General features: G+C 45.9%; 1 protein-coding gene across 8 annotated transcripts in view; it reads right to left on the bottom strand.

Annotated features, from left to right (window-relative positions):
• The window catches only part of LOC123498391 (zinc finger protein rotund-like), a 538,442-nt gene that overhangs the window by 53,398 nt on the left and 468,001 nt on the right, over positions 1-17,043 (bottom strand). For all 8 annotated transcript variants that reach the window (XM_045245490.1, XM_045245489.1, XM_045245493.1 and 5 more), the window contains one exon: positions 15,760-15,811. In XM_045245490.1, coding sequence (XP_045101425.1) covers positions 15,760-15,811 — 52 coding nt within the window. The remainder of the gene's footprint in view (positions 1-15,759; positions 15,812-17,043) is intronic.

Here is a 17,043-nt window from a genome sequence, read left to right as displayed (position 1 = left end):
AGGAAATAGCGCTTCATCCGCCAATCGCAATGAGTAGCTCGCCGCGGTGCACGAAGAGTGTTGACCTCAAGGTAATGAGAAACTTGTCGTCGAATGAGGTGGAAAGATGCTGCCAGTGTCTCTCTACCGGGGAAAGCGTGACTAACGATGAGGGATGAGAAAGAAAAGGAGGAGGAAGTGTTGTAAGAAAAGGAGGAAGCGTTGTAAGAGAATTCAACGGCAAAATAAAGGAAATAAAAAAATAAATAAGAATGGGGTTGGGGGATCGTATTATGTGCGAAAGGGGGGAAGAGTATTAACACAAATAAAGACGCTCATACAAAAACACATGAAAGACTATCATGGATGAGAGGGGCGCAAGAGAAGAGGCCTGAAGGGAGAGGAGGAGAGGAAAGAGGAGAGGAGGGAGGGAGCGATCAGAGGCACGACTGAGAGGCTCGATTCTTCCCAGCTCACTGGAGAAGTCGGGTGTGAAATTTAGCTTTCAATTTTTCCCTCTTTTTGCCTCCAGAGATGATTCAGCCTTTTTGCGGGATATGATCGAAAATGGCCCACATGTTCACTTGCGGCCAATAGCGCTGGGGGAGGTTCTCTCTCTCTCTCTCTCTCTCTCTCTCTCTCTCTCTCTCTCTCTCTCTCTCTCTCTCTAACCCCTCTTTCTCTTTTTTACCGCTTTCTTTTTTTTACGTGTGTGGCGGGGGCGGCGACAGGCAATGGAGCAACAGGTGGTGCCGCTGGGAGTGGAGGCAGCAGGGAGGAGCGACTCACACCAGCTCTGGTTTCTGTCAGCGAAGCGACTCTGACACAACGGTTGTACAATGCAGGTCAAATACTCTTTTTTCTGGATTTCTCTCACTACTTTTTTTTCTAACGAACTCCGTTTTTTACAATCCAGTTTTTTCCTATCACCCTCCATAACGTTATTTCTTTCTCATTTTTATTTCAGTATTTTTGTTCCCGTTACGTCCCTCGATCGCTTGCAAGCAATACGTGTGGATTTTTTTTTTTCTTTTTATTGGCGTGGCGCTGACCAGGAACACAGGTCAGTCGAGTCTCATTTTTCACCCGCCCTCTTTCGGTAGTGAGAGCGACTGCAATCTAATCTTGCCTTCGCAGGTGAAAGAAGATTCCGGTCCAAGCTTCACAGGTATTTCAGGCTCGAGGGAATGCAGGGTGTAATACAAAACTAGAGAAAAAAAATGGTGGAAAAAATATATAAGTCGAACATCATTCACTTCGAGGCGAGGCGGAAGTAACCGGGACACTTCTTTCTAGTCTTTCGAACTACTACTGCGGGTGTTTCTAGCTATCGTTTCTACTCTTATGTTCATTTTATATCTGTACTAACTACTACCTTCACCACAACCGGATTTTGAATCTTCCTTTACTAAATCCTCTGTCGCTATCACCAATGTTTACCAGTCACTAATGCTTGTGTATCGCAAACTCTAGCATAATCTTACAGTACATTATCTTGTGTCCAGTCGCCGTATCATAGGAAATACTCGCAATACAAGAATTTGTATTGAAAAAACACCCTACACTTGAAAGACGAGATTTTTTATTTAGAGGAGACCAAGACAACATGACACGCACTGATGCTTGGTTGCCTTTCCTCAGGGCGTGACAGCATCAAGGAACCTCAGACTTCCCCTTTTGTCGATCCAGACTTTCCCGAACAAGCTGATGCTATGATAGGGATTCAACAACAAGCATATATTTAGTTGGTGTGGCGTTTATGTTCGCAATATCATGACAAGACACTTAAGAGAGGAAACAACGTGAATTACTAACAATTTACAAGAAAATGCATACTGCAGGAAGACTCCTCGTAGCTGAATAACGTAAGATGAATACACATCCTCTAAGAAATGGGTATGAAAAGCTATAATAATGAGAATTAACTCAAAACTTGAAAGCAGCAACACAACGAGGCACAAAACAAAACACAACACTTCCACAATCTGATTAGGTCTTGGTGGGCGGAGGTGAGGAGCGGGAGCGACCCACGACACTTGCTGCATTACACAAGGAGGAAAAAAACAACACACACACAAGCGAAACCAAACAACGTAACGCAATGACTAATTTCACCTCTACCAACAGCTTCCGGAAAGGTAAAAATCCCATGGCAGTAATCATTATCATTACAGGACGGGATCATGAGGGTGTGTGTGGCGCAGGCTGGCGGCGTAACTCAGCGGTAATGCGCATAGGGGGAGAGCACTGGGAGAGAACAGTAATTAAGGGTAGTAATCGCAAATCTCCCCGAGAAATAAGGGTCTTGTTTGAGCGCAAATTTATGCTCCGGTGAGCCTTAATTCAGGGTGTCGCAGCACTTGCCAGGGATCGGATGACATTTTAACTACAGAAGGACACACGACATGGCAGCGTAATGACTCCATGCATTGGTGCTCTATTCTATTTTAAAGCTCTCTTTCCGGGGTAGGGATGGGACCAGAGGGAGGGGAAGGAGCAAAGGATGAAGGAGATTGGTGTGTTTTTGGTGGGTGTTCATGACTTCCTGAATGAGTCACGGAGGCGTTGGGCAGGAGGGAGGAAGGGAGGGAGGGGTTGAAAGGGCGTGGGTGGGTGGGAGTGATAGTAAAGGATCAGGGTGGAGATGGGAGAAGGGATGGATGGGGGAGGAAGAACGTTAATGCCAACTTGATCATCGTAATAATACCCGAAAAAAAAGTGACAACTATAATGACTGTGTAATATATCGTTCACGCCATGCTCTCCTCTACCTTTTGTATCATATATCACAACCTGGATGGAATTGCAAGGCGTGGCTGATACTTCGCCATTCAAAACACTACTGCTTGATTAGATAAAATGACAGAACACTGAACCACACTTGATTAAAATTCGTACCTATCCCTCGCCAGTGAAAATGAGCCACTAAAGTATGATGAAACATTGCCGGAACACACGTCACTCCTTCGAGGATCCATAAAACAGAAACGTGTTGAGCAATATTCCAGTAAATCTCAGCCAGGAAGGGGAGAGGAGGAGGAGGAGGAGGAGGAGGAGGAGGAGGAGGAGGAGGAGGAGGAGGAGGAGGAGGAGGAGAAGGAGGAGGAAGCGGAGGAGGAGACTCAGGGGGAAGTAAAGGTTTCGATGGAGGAAGGGGACCAAGAAGGAGGTGGAAGAACCTTCGCCTCCCTAATCCATCCTTCTAAATCCTCTACTCCTCTACTCCTCATCCTCTTTCTCCCTCTCCTCCTCCTCCTTGTCCTCCTTCTCTTGCTCCCCTGTCTCCTACCTGGTTCAAGGCTGCCATACCTCCCCTTTCCCTTCAAAAGCTATCACTCTACAAATGCCAACAGCCCATATAAAGGATTACCCAGCGTCATCTCTCCACTCTCATGCACTCGTACACACACACACACACACACACACACACACACACACACACACACACACACACACACACACACACACACACACACACACACACACACTCGAATCATTAGTCTTTCCTGGTATTTTCTTCGTAATCACTTGAGTCTCTCTCATTGCCTCACGTCCTCCATCTGAACCGATTTTAACTTTACTCTACTAAATGTGTTAAAGTAGAGGCGAAAAAAAGAAAGACACGCCAATGATTTATGCACCATGACCTCTCTACGGGATTTGACAGTGAGTAGTGAGTGGCTGGAGGAAGGAAAGGAAGGGAGCACGGGATGGGAGAGCTGGGAGAGGGAGAGGGAGATGGAGAGGGAGAGGGGAGGAGAGCACGAGGGTTGCGGGGGATGAGGGATAAAAGGGTTGACAGATGGAAGTGTCGACAAAGAGCAAAATAGAAGGACGGAAATGTAAGTAATTCACAGGTTCTCTATCTAGCTTGTCCCCTGCTTCCACCCTCACCCTCTCTCTCTCTCTCTCTCTCTCTCTCTCTCTCTTTCTACAGTATCCCTGCGGCTCCTAAGTCACTGATTCTGATGGATGGCTCTCTCCCGTGCTAGCCTGAGGAGCTCCAATACGTAATGAGTCGTCCCTTCTAAGACTGATTGAAGGAGGAACAGAGACCAAAATAAGAGGAAGATCGACGTTAACCCGGAGCTGTGAGTTGTTATCCGAGACAGAGTATTGATGGTTATTCCTGTACTCTATTCATGCGTGCTTCTATGAGGCTGGGAGAAGAGGTATATGAAGATGCATTAGAGAGAGAGAGAGAGAGAGAGAGAGAGAGAGAGAGAGAGAGAGAGAGAGAGAGAGAGAGAGAGAGAGAGAGAGAGAGAGAGAGAGAGAGAGAGAGAGAGAGAGAGAGAGAGAGAGAGAGAGAGAGAGAGAGAGAGAGAGAGAGAGAGAGAGAGAGAGAGAGAGAGAGAGAGAGAGAGAGAGAGAGAGAGAGAGAGAGAGAGAGAGAGAGAGAGAGAGAGAGAGAGAGAGAGAGAGAGAGAGAGAGAGAGAGAGAGAGAGAGAGAGAGAGAGAGAGAGAGAGAGAGAGAGAGAGAGAGAGAGAGAGAGAGAGAGAGAGAGAGAGAGAGAGAGAGAGAGAGAGAGAGAGAGAGAGAGAGAGAGAGAGAGAGAGAGAGAGAGAGAGAGAGAGAGAGAGAGAGAGAGAGAGAGAGAGAGAGAGAGAGAGAGAGAGAGAGAGAGAGAGAGAGAGAGAATAATGTGCGTTCGTCCGTCCCCATGCTTACTTGAGTGTGTGTGTGTGTGTGTGTGTGTGTGTGTGTGTGTGTGTGTGTGTGTGTGTGTGTGTGTGTGTGTGTGTGTGTGTGTGTGGAGGAAGGGTGGAACACTTAGGCAGCAAGCCCACTCACTACCAAGACAGACCATGAACCCAGGCGCCCTTTCCACTAACTCCAGTTGTGAAGGACGTCCTCGCTTGCTCTCGCCTCCCTCCCTTGGTCTCTCCCACCTACTTCCTACAGCCACAGATAAACAGCATCATAATTTATCTATGATTAGTACTTCCAATGGCACAGAACACTTGAGGGTAACGGAGACAGATGTGCAGCTATCTTTCCTTCGTTGTCTCTCTGACTCTCACAGCATGTTCTCTTGTTCTCTCCATGTCTCTCTTCCTCCTCCATCCCTTCGTCTTCATCACCTATTTGGTCTTGTTGTGAGGGATTAATGCAGCTTCAGTGCCTCCACCATCATCAACAGAACTATCACCATCACAATCATCACCAGGACCATTATTTCTACCACCGCCATCACCACTGCCATCATGCATCCACTCCCTTCCCCCGTCCTTTCCAACGTAATACCCTTGCCCTGATTCACTACTATTGTACGTCATAAACACACACACACACACACACACACACACACACACACACACACACATACTTGGTACTCGTTATATTTCAATGTGTAGCAAAAATGTTTAAGGATGCACAAGTGTTTCTAAATACCAATATTACATGTATTTACCAGCACATTACGGCCGCGTATTAACCTCCTCACTGACCCTTGGTTCACCTTGTTAATTAGATAGCGTGGAATTCCAGACATGCCCAATACTTATAATAATAATCCCACTTATGTATCACTACCAATATTACCAAACTTTTACATCAATTTGTGAAACCTATTTATATGATCTTTTATTATGCAGAAGACGTATAAATGCTGACGCTGATAACGGTGAAAAGTTGGAGCAGGAATAGGAAGAGAATGAGCAAGAGAAGAAGAAATTTAATGGCTAACTGTATTGACTGCCCCTGCCTCTCCTAGTCAGTCGAGTCGGATTCTCAGACAAGACTGGCGCCCAAGACTATTATTTAAGAGTATGTCGTGACGTTCTGAAACTATTCAATTAACACTAGGTGACTGCAAACTCAATTCACCGGAGTGAAAAAGAAGACAGACAAAGAATTTAACTCCTAAATGTTGTACTCCACCATCGGCAAGTGTTCGCACCGACAATATCCCCTGCCCCAGGTGCAATTGATTCGCCATTTACCTGAGTACGTGAGAGGTGGACGTTGCTAAAAGGGGTAATTATTATGATGATAATCTCCCTTTCTCAGAGAAGGGAAGGGAGTGATCGCGGGCTTACAGGGAAGGAAGAGGGAAGCTCACGCTAACAGCCGGTTATAAACTCCCTCAAAGAGTAGCTACCTTGCCTTGGGGCACTGTTGCGGCAGGTATTGAAGAGAAATTTGAAGTGTCACATGAAGGACGTACGGAAAGGAATGTAATGGATCGCGATGAAATAATAAAATAGAGTATGTTAAGTTGTAAACTAAACAGGAAGGTTCTCATGCTTCGGAATCATGCTGGGAGCCACGAGTGACGCAACAACAGGCAGAGTTAACAATGTGCATCTCTGACGATGACAACAAAATGGTAAAAAAAAAAAAAACAGGTAGGCGAGTTCCATGACAGGTGTGGGGCGGCAGAGGGACACTGGCCACCACGCCCCCAACACACCGACCGCTGAGGCTTTAAACTCTACCAAAGGGTTGTAGACTAAGCTCCTCTCTCTCTCTCTCTCTCTCTCTCTCTCTCTCTCTCTCTCTCTCTCTCTGTCGCTAGGGGCGTGATGGCTCGAGGGAAAATCTTGTGGGGAGACATTCTTTTACGGCCAGTGAGCGGGAGGGCCAGTCGATCCTTGTACGCACCGCTCACGTCCCGCCACAGCTCAAAATATACCAAGTTTCTACTCTCCCGGGGGATTCTTAAAAGATGCACCGTCTGTGTGTGTGTGTGTGTGTGTGTGTGTGTGTGTGTGTGTGTGTGTGTGTGTGTCAGTGTGTATAAGACCACGCGTGCGTATGATGACGTGGCACAGGCATTCATCCAGACACACAAACACACACACAGACACACACACACACACACACACACACACACACACACACACACACCTAGCCATAGTAAACGAAGCGTGATAGAGGACAGCGAGATGCCTAAAGGGAAAGAATTGTTTGCAAGGCAATAAACTTAGAAACTTCCAAACCTCCTTCTCTCTCTTACCAGCTTCACTCCCTCCCTCCCTCCCTCCTCTCTTTCTTCCTCTCTGTATGCTGGTAAAATTTTCCTCAACCTCAACCTTAGTCTTACTGTCATCTAACTAAACCCACAACCTGCGTACCCTCCTTCCTATTATCTCTATCCCATTCCTGTCCTCGGTACGGTACACCCTTCTCTGTCCTCGCGTAGGCCTGGCTCGGCATAGGCCCACACAACCCTTGCCCACCGTCCGGTAACCTTGCATTGTGTTTCTTAACGGAAGGAGAAAACGATATGTTGTACGGCAGGCGCTGAAGGGAGTTGTAGGGTGGAAGGTAGGAAGGGAGGAGGAGGAGAGGGAGGCACATGTCAGCCGTCGTCAGTGTGCGATGAGTGGACAGACATCAGACCGCTCCGTTGGTTTCTTTCATGAGCACATCTACTCCACACGTTGTCTCGCTCAAAGCACGTCCACTGCCCTACGCACATTTGACTTCACGTACTCCAGCTCGAGAATGACGGGCTTTGTGCACGACTACCCGAGTGCACGCCAAGCCGCCTCCTCCTTTCACACCATGCACATATAGTACACACACACACACACACACACACACACACACACACACACACACACACACACACACACACACACACAAGTAAAGATCACAGCAGCACTTCATAATTGTCCCTATCTCATCGGCAAATTGAAGAACGCAACAAAGCACACATGACGACGATACAACAACAGAAATGAATGGAAACGATACAATACAGAAAAGTCGACATCGAAATGAAAGAAGACAAAGATATAGGAGGATGTGATGTGATGGAGGAGAGAAATAAGAGGGAAGTGAGTAAAACAAAGGTAAAAGAGAAGTGGGGAGGGAAAACAACAAAGATAAAAGGAAGTCAGGGAAAAGAAACATGATAAAAAGAGGAAGGGGGGAAGGGGAGGAAAGGGAAAAAGAAACCGGTGGGGAGGTGTACGGTGGTATAGTAGCGGTGGTGGTGGTGGTGTAGCGGGGCAACAGGAGTTAAGGGGTGGGAGGTGTGAGGGGGACATAACAAGGGCAAAATCAGTGTTGTGGTACTGTGGGGTCAAACTCCACGTTCACCCCTTTGCCGCGGCTGCCCACCCTTTTAACCCCCGGTCCCGAACTAACCCTGCTCTGTTCTCTTCTGTTTTATGGCCCAAGGTTTTCCCATGGCTCGTGTGGCGTGTCCAGCTCACACACTATTTTTTCAGCATTTTTTTAAGTGTCGGAGGGCTGGCGGGGAGAGGAAAGGAAAGGTATGCCAGAAAACATACCCGGTTACTTGATTTTCCAATTAATGCTACAAAAATAAGGAAGCTTTAGAATAGAAGTTTTTGATACGGTTTTTTCTACTATATATATTTTTCCTATTGATGTGCAAGGTAGGGAACGAAAAAATCTTTAGTGGACAAAAGCGTATAGAATAGGGGAAAAAGAAAGAAAGAACATTTATATGCAATGAAAATGGATAAATTGATAGTTTTTATAAATAATTATGTGAAGCTAAGTGCTTATGTATGAACTTCCAGGAACAAATGCACGCACGCTCTCTCTTTCTTATTCACACACAGACTCTCTCTCCCTCTGTGTGTGTGTGTGTGTGTGTGTGTGTGTGTGTGTGTGTGTGTGTGTGTGTGTGTGTGTGTGTGTGTGTGTGTGTGTGTTGCCTCACTTCCCCCGTTGACCTACGTGGCACCAAGGTCTGCCACTTCATTAGCTTCACAACAGCTGGAGGGGTCAGTGGGCTGCTAATTGTTCCTATTACCACCTCATTGAAATAAAGCATCACTTCGCCTTCATGCGTTCAACACCAAGAGAACGTGACGTCACTGCACTTGAGACATCCGGAGCATGACCTTAGCCAAGATTACTAACAACAAAGAAGGGTGCACGTGTTGTATATGTGATGTTGGATTCTGACTGGAAGAAAAACAAGTCTTGCAAAGCTTAATGCACCACGATAAACCACCGAATAAGTACTAGCAGTCACGAATCTGTGCATTTATGTAAACGTATCGCATCACTGGTAGACACCAAGAGGAAGGAAGACAAGCCGTGCGTGACCTTTGCTGGGGGCGAGTGAGAGGCCTTTGGGTCGGCCGAGGTTGCAACAGTGAGCACCAAGACGGTGACCTCGAGTGCCGGCCTCGGCCTTGGCTGGGTCCTCCACCAACGTATAATTTGATTACCGTCAACACCAAGCTAGCGGTGGCCTGGAGCCTCACCCACTCTCCCCCTCCCAGACGGCGGTGAGCAAACGTGTCAGATGTAAACGACTGGAGAGAGAGTGAGAGAGAGAGAGAGAGAGAGAGAGAGAGAGAGAGAGAGAGAGAGAGAGAGAGAGAGAGAGAGAGAGAGAGAGAGAGAGAGAGAGAGAGAGAGAGAGAGAGAGAGAGAGAGAGAGAGAGAGAGAGAGAGAGAGAGAGAGAGAGAGAGAGAGAGAGAGAGTGTGTGTGTGTGTGTGTGTGTGTGTGTGTGTGTGTGTGTGTGTGTGTGTGTGTGTGTGTGTGTGTTGAACAACAAGCATATCCGAAATGTTAAATGATTTCTAATGTCTGTTTTCCGTGCCCAGTGCGATCTGAGACAACACGACGGAAAGACAACAGCAGTACATAATCATCGTGTTGGCTTTTCTGTCCCTTCAAGTCCCGTTAGCGGAGACACTCGGCGATGCCTGTTTACATGTAATGGCCAGGTGGGGACTCCCCTCAGCCGTATTCGGGAAGGATGATCTGTGCTTTCACTTGATACAACGCAGAAGCTGCCAGGGGACACAAGTTTTTGAACCTTATAATCATGGCTTACCGTTATACCTGTAGTATGACGACGCGCACCTACAGATATGCGGCTGCTTAGTGAAATGATACTCAGTACAGTCGTGGATTACAAAAAATAAGAAGTTCTTCAGCTATTCACAATGCATTCATATTGTTTTGTTTGAAGTACACGATGATTCAACTGTATACAAGTGGAATTTTGCCTTTAAAATAGTAAATATTTCCAATAAGTAATGCGAAAAAAAAGTTGGAAAACAAATGTTAAATGAACAAAGAACAAAGGTATCGTTTTTTGCTGAGAATATGAAAACAGCATCTGGTTGAGTTGGCGGGACAGACGTGCTCGTATCCTGCCGAGACAGGAAAGTCAGAGCAGCAATCAAGGCCGCTAATGTTTGACGCCGTTGTGGACACAGAGGTGATCAGAGTCCAGGGAAGTTTTTGTTCGGATTCGACTCCTAGTATATCACCTCGTCTGGCACCCTCACCTCTAGGCTTCCGGGGTTATGTCTGCGTGTGCCTTTCTCCTCGGGTGACGGGGGAAAGCGGAAAGGAGGAACAGGTGAAGTGGCGACGGATGGTCTCTTTCCTGTTTAAAGCGTCCTTCAGGAGCTCCCTGCAGCTCCTGGTGGACTGAGAACGAACGGCAGTATGAAGATTACGTGAATGAGACTTACATTTTTATGTCTCACCACTTAAATGTTGGAGGAACGAATCGAAGCGAAGTCATGTTAAAATATAATTTTTCGTGTTTGGCGGTTGGGGGGAATGTTTGATGAGGCCTCTTGGGCAGACGGCAACAGCCTGAGGGTTCTCGTGGCGTGTTGCCCTACTCGTGACGCAAGATGGTTGGTGGCTGAGAACTGGACTTCAATTCTATATTACGAGCATGATACGTATTACTTTTTCTTCTTCGTGTCTACAGGAAGAGAGGAATATGAGAATACTACTAACTCGATAACCTGCTTCCTACTTAACGTAAAATCGTTTACCATTGCGCATGCTGATAGGGAGGCACTTGTCAGCCTGAGGAAGGCAGCCTGAAGATTGCCAAAGATGGAATGATATAAGGAAAGACAAAATAAGTTAGGAGGTGCTAAGTAAAGCATGCTGACATCAAACTAGGGACACAGAGTGTCGGTCTGACTCCAATATATTGCCACTAACTCAATTCGAACTGCAAAGACATGACTTCTTTTATATGATAACAAATATAACTTAATTACACTCATATAGACATTATTTTGATCTAGTCGACCTCCATTTCTTTACAGAATTTCAAAATCCTTGCCTGACTTGATTCACTCACGCCCTGGGCAGGTTGGCCTAAGCAACACCACGTGCATCACACAAATCCTAACACATGCCGCCTCCAGGCCTCTGCGATGCAGGTTAGACGGGTGGGCGGGTCATGTGCGGCTATGTACGTACGTTCATGACACTTCTGTAACTGCGTGTTTGGGGAGTGACTGCGATTTATTTACTGCGTTCGAATTCCACTTGATTCGCATGATTTGAGGGAAATATTCGGTAAGGGACAAACTTTATGGAGAAAGCAAGCCATTTCTAAAAGTGGGGACATGCGCAGTTGAATCAGATACATTTTACGTTTTCTCAACACAAAAACTTCTCTGGTCTAACCTAGTAAGACTACTTTTATCATAGCACATCTCAGTACACTTATATCCATTGGCTGCTGAGTATTGCAAGAGAAAATCATAGCTTGTACTGCCATTATAGTTACTTACATGCGGAAATATTTTTTTTTATAAGATCACATTAGACTGAATATTAGGTTTTCCAGAGCTTCATTCTTTACCACTCTCATGCCTCTGTCCAGCATCATTCAAGGTATTTTCATTAATTACCAAGATATCTCGATAAAATGACCATAAACATAAGAATAAAAAACAACGATTATCAGCAGGTTTGTCTGCAACTGGCACTGGCTTCATCAATCTCGAGGTAGAAATATCTAGAGGTCTTCACTTACCGCGCCATCCAATAATTCTAGACAAATTTTCCCGCGTTACTATCTTTTCCAAATATTTTTCAGTGTGTCTGGTTTTAGCGCACCATTACATTACACCCTCACCGGAACCTCTAGAGTGGTCACTATGATCTGTCTACCACAACTCACACATTCAGAACAGCCAATATCTATTTAATACATACAGACACACACACACACACACACACACACACACACACACACACACACACACACACACACACACACACACACACACACACACACACACACACACACACACACACACACACACACACACACATCATTCGGTAATGTAACACTCAAAGACTCGTTGTTCTTTGATATATATGAATTCTTTTTTATTTCCAGAATTTAAAAACTCTTCACCGCTTGCCTACATTGTTATAAGCAACTAGGTCTATGTAATATTTAAAGTTGCTGGGACTCACCGAAAGACATTACTTAAAACAACCATCTTTCTTCACAGCATCGCCACGCCAGCACGAGTACTCCTCTCCCAGCGTCTCCCAAACGCAAGCGCACAAAACACAACGCATTGAAGTCACCACATGAAGTCATCCAATATTTAGATGAATCCTTGTCAGTCGAGGTTACGGAGCATCGTGACTCTTTCACCTTTAACCACTAAACTTTTTTTTCCTTTTGTCAAGGTGACAGCCAAGATCATTGCAACATCATGTTTTGCACCGCAGTTGTTTTTGCTCGCTTAGGATTGAGCATTGTACGCACAGAACTCACAAGAACAGACGAGGAAGAGGCAGTGATGGCAAAGCAAGTTATCGGCTAATGTGCATCAAGGCAAGACGTAACAGTGGCAAAGGCAAGTCGTGCCGAGGCTGTGATCACTCCCTGAGGCGCCTGTCTTAAAGTGTATCAAACGGCTTCCGAGTATAAAGTGCGCAGTATCTGGATTGGCAGCGCAGATACGGGACAGAGACGCGCCCTTCCACCACACTACTGACGAAGGTACACTTAACACTCACACTCCGGCAGAATCATCATGCCCAGGACGGCGTGTTCCTTAGCAGCAGCTTCTGTGGTAGCAATGTGGTCGTAATGATGTCGCTGTTGTTGTGGCTGAAGATCCAATTCACAAGAGGTCACCATGACGTCGAGTTCAAAAGGCACAATAGGGGTGGTGCGCGAGGTGGCGACTTGCTCACTTGGGGGACTGACTGCCACACCGGGCACGGCAAAAACCAGCGTGCGTACGGCTCGACCCGTAGCCAGGTAGTGAATGTGGGGTTGGCCGACAGCCCCGCCTGCCTCACAACCCCCTTCCCTTCCCCCATCCGTGCTCCACCCATCCCTCCCTCCAACCCGATTCCCGGCCTCCGCCCAGACCAGCCAGCTCTCGGCACAACTTGGCTTGATAGTGACCAATCTCCACCCAGGGACGTACGTACATGCACGCACACACACACACACACACACACACACACACACACACACACACACACACACACACACACACACACACACACACGTGTGTGTGTGTGTGTGTGTGTGTGTGTGTGTGTGTGTGTGTGTGTATGTGTTCATGTGTGTGTGAGGGATGCCCACATGTACATATACACATATAACAAGCATTTGTGCTTCCTCGTATGGACTCGCCCACACACACGCACCATCACACACACACACACACACACACACACACACACACACACACACACACACACACACACACACACACACACACACATGCGGCAGCTAATGCATAACGGAAGTGGCAGATTGGTTGAAGGCCACGGTTGTTAAATCACACTTTTCTTCGCCTACAAGAGTCACCTATCATCTCTCTTCTTTCACTGACTGTTGGCGTGGGTAAGTCACTCACAGAGCCAAAGTTCAAGTAGGAAAAAAAAAGAAAGTTCAAGGCTAATTGATATTTTTAAAACGACGAGATCTAATCTTGGATTTAGAGTAATGCAAGTAAGAACCTGGTAAAGAAAAGCAAATATAGGTCATCAATATACGCGTAAGCGGTAACGCGCGCGCGCGCGCACACACGCACACACACACACACACACACACACACACACACACACACACACACACACACACACACACACACAGTGTTGTATACATATTTGTATCTCAAGCTGGGACACACCTACTACCCTCGATCACACAACCTTCACACATCGTCACCAGCAAGCTATTCTAACATACTTTCATTTTCGTAAGCAAGGGATTAGCTACATTCGATCCTTGATGAAGACGGCTAAAGGAGGCTGCAGTGAAGAGGCAGAAAAAAAGATGAGATGTAAGAAACAATGGAAATGGAGTGAGAAAAAAAAGAGAGAAGAATATCACCACCTTCATTGATGCAAGGTAAATAACTGCTTTTATTCATATATACATATATAACTTTGGCACATCATCACTTTAGAATAGTCTTCTTATTCCAACTCCACAGGAAGACAACGGAACAAATAGATACCAATTATCTCTATATCAGTAACGTTTCTCTTCTTATTGTTTCGACTCATTGACTAGGAGAAGAGGTTAAATCTACACCACTTGGTACTCTTGCCTCCTCCCCTTTTTGCCACCCCGGTAAGGAAAACACATGGAAATGATATATAAAAAACACAAACACTCGTACGCCTGGCACCGCTGTGCTCTTCGGGCCTGAAGGGGTGACGCGCTAACATGCTTGCTACGTCATCTGTTTCTCGCTCTTTTTGGAGCACGATCACATTGTATTACCATTATTCATAAAACATACGTACGAGGAGAGAGAGAGAGAGAGAGAGAGAGAGAGAGAGAGAGAGAGAGAGAGAGAGAGAGAGAGAGAGAGAGAGAGAGAGAGAGAGAGAGAGAGAGAGAGAGAGAGAGAGAGAGAGAGAAATCATCTGAGTCCGGGTGAGGGGGGAAGAGAGAGGGAGAGCTGACAAAGGGAGGCCAGAGAGTGTCTCACTGCCTACCGCTGGTGACTACTGGGCTGGAGAAGCCCACGTGTTGCCTGTCCCTGCCTCACACCTCTCCATCCTTGCCTCATACCTTCCCTCACCCCTGACGGCTCACACTTTCCCACACCTGTGTTCTGCAGCTTGACATCTCTGTCCCCCAAATCTACCTCCTACCCCACAAACGCACGTGCGCAGCATCAATACTGTGGTTACATCATTATAATTCATCGTGAGCACAAAAAGCTGCGGGACGCGAAGGCGTAATATTAGTAAAGATCACTTTCTTATGTCTATTTCCGTACCAACTTTTTTCCCTGACAGCCCCGTGGAGGACGCGGAGGCCTTCTGTTGGTCACTCACCCCCGCACGCCCATAAGGGTTGCCCAAAGCACTGCTATTATAACGTTTATCAAATCTTGCAGAGCTCAACAAATTTTCGAATCGTATACGTAAAGCCAATCCAAGAACCATGATTTTCTTTCTTATTTTAACTGCATTATTTTTAGAATGATCTCTCTCTCTCTCTCTCACACACACACACACACACACACACACACACACACACACACACACACACACACACACACACACACACACACACACACACACACACACACACACACACACACACACACACACACACACACACACACACAGCATCTTACATAGCCATGTCATTGTTAAACAAAGTACATACATAGTTTTTCAGCATTATCACAATTAACGCTATCAAGAGGCTGACAGTGCTATCGTCTATGAGTCTGTGGACTGACAAGATACAACTGCACGGTGCAAGCCTGCAGCACGCACACAGGTACACAAGTCTAAAGGTGTACACGTCAGCGCACACAAGGGGCCGAGTCCAAGCCTCAGCCGTGATAACCCTGACACTCGATACACCTTTCCGTTCTCTCCGCCACGTCTACATATCAACTCTCCATGCGATTATAATCAGTATTTTCTTACCCGAATTCTGCCTCGATCACTTGGCCGCAGCTAAGGACGGGTATTTAACTTACCCTACTCGAGGGAACTGAATAAGAAATCACCGATACTACACCTGATCACCTTCAGTCAACAGGAGACTCACAACTTACCTTTATGCATGGGTGAGGAGTTGTTTTGGTCAGGTGTGGCATTCATTTTGCTCTGAAAAGAAAGAAAAAGCAAATGTAATTGTAGAAAATTTCAAAACAACAAATAAACAATAATGCACAGCTTTCTCTAATAACATGATGTTGAAGACATTCAGTACATAACGTTATGAGATTAACAAAGAAAAGAGAACTGAATGAAGAGAAGGACAAGGCGTCCTCTAGTGTTGGTGAGTGATGTGATTATGTAAGAAACGAACATCGATGGAATGCAGTTAGAAATACTGCTGTGGGAGGAAAGATAAAAGGATAAACTCTGGCAATACCAATAGAAGAGGGCTAAAGAAAACATTTTACTTTTTTGATTTAGCTAATTTTGCGAATGCTTGTCCCACAGAAAGTGATGACGATGGCGGAAGTGATTTTGCAATAGTTGTGTGGTGGTAGTGTTGGTAGTGGTAGTTTGAAACGATCACATGGCCCCTTTTCTTCCTTTCCCTTCTCCTTTCATTTTCTTTTCTCTTATCGCTTCACTTTGGTCTCCCTGCGTTCCACCTCATCTCTCTATTTCTCTTCCTATTTCTCCGTCTTCTTCAGATATTCATGTTCATGTTCCTCTCCCGCGCGTCTTTTCCCTCTTCCTATCATTGGATTTACACAAGAGTAGGACGTCCCATTTAACTCCAAAGTCCTGCCTATTAATAACGAAAAGATGAAGAAGAGGGAAGAGAAAACCTTTGAACCCTTGAGAGAATGCGCATCGAGATCGTTTGTTCTCGGCAAAGGATCTGATTACAGATTTGGATTCCATTTTGAGAACGATTAATTGACGCTTATTATCTAATAAAGCGGAAGATTTTCCTTTCAATTTTCAATAGCGTGCGATAGATCGATTAACACCAGCTGAACGGTATTTTTCGGACTCTACTTCTAACAAAACATCATTTCTACTTCAATTTTAAGCATGAATGTACATTGCATTTTCTATGCCAGTGATTCGATATTTCTGAGAGGTAAAACTTAAAGATAATTAGTTTGAGTCTCCAACGAGCAGCAACAGACGGATACAAATGTCGATAACGGCGTAGGCAAAAAGACAAAACGCAAATTATATAGAGATGGAAGTATTCAGGGAGGTAAGGAGTGTGGGAAGTGGGAAGGAAGGAGTAAGGGAACGAAGGAAGGAGGGTGAGGGACAGGGAGGACACCCGTTATACCTCCCCCGCACTCCCCCTCCCGCACAGCCACTCTGCACATCACAGTGCAAATATCAAGGTGAGATAAGAG

The sequence above is a fragment of the Portunus trituberculatus genome, chromosome 48, assembly GCF_017591435.1.
Source record: "Portunus trituberculatus isolate SZX2019 chromosome 48, ASM1759143v1, whole genome shotgun sequence".
In the NCBI taxonomy this organism is placed as follows: Eukaryota; Metazoa; Arthropoda; class Malacostraca; order Decapoda; family Portunidae; genus Portunus; species Portunus trituberculatus.
This window is presented reverse-complemented; position numbering and strand designations above follow the sequence as displayed.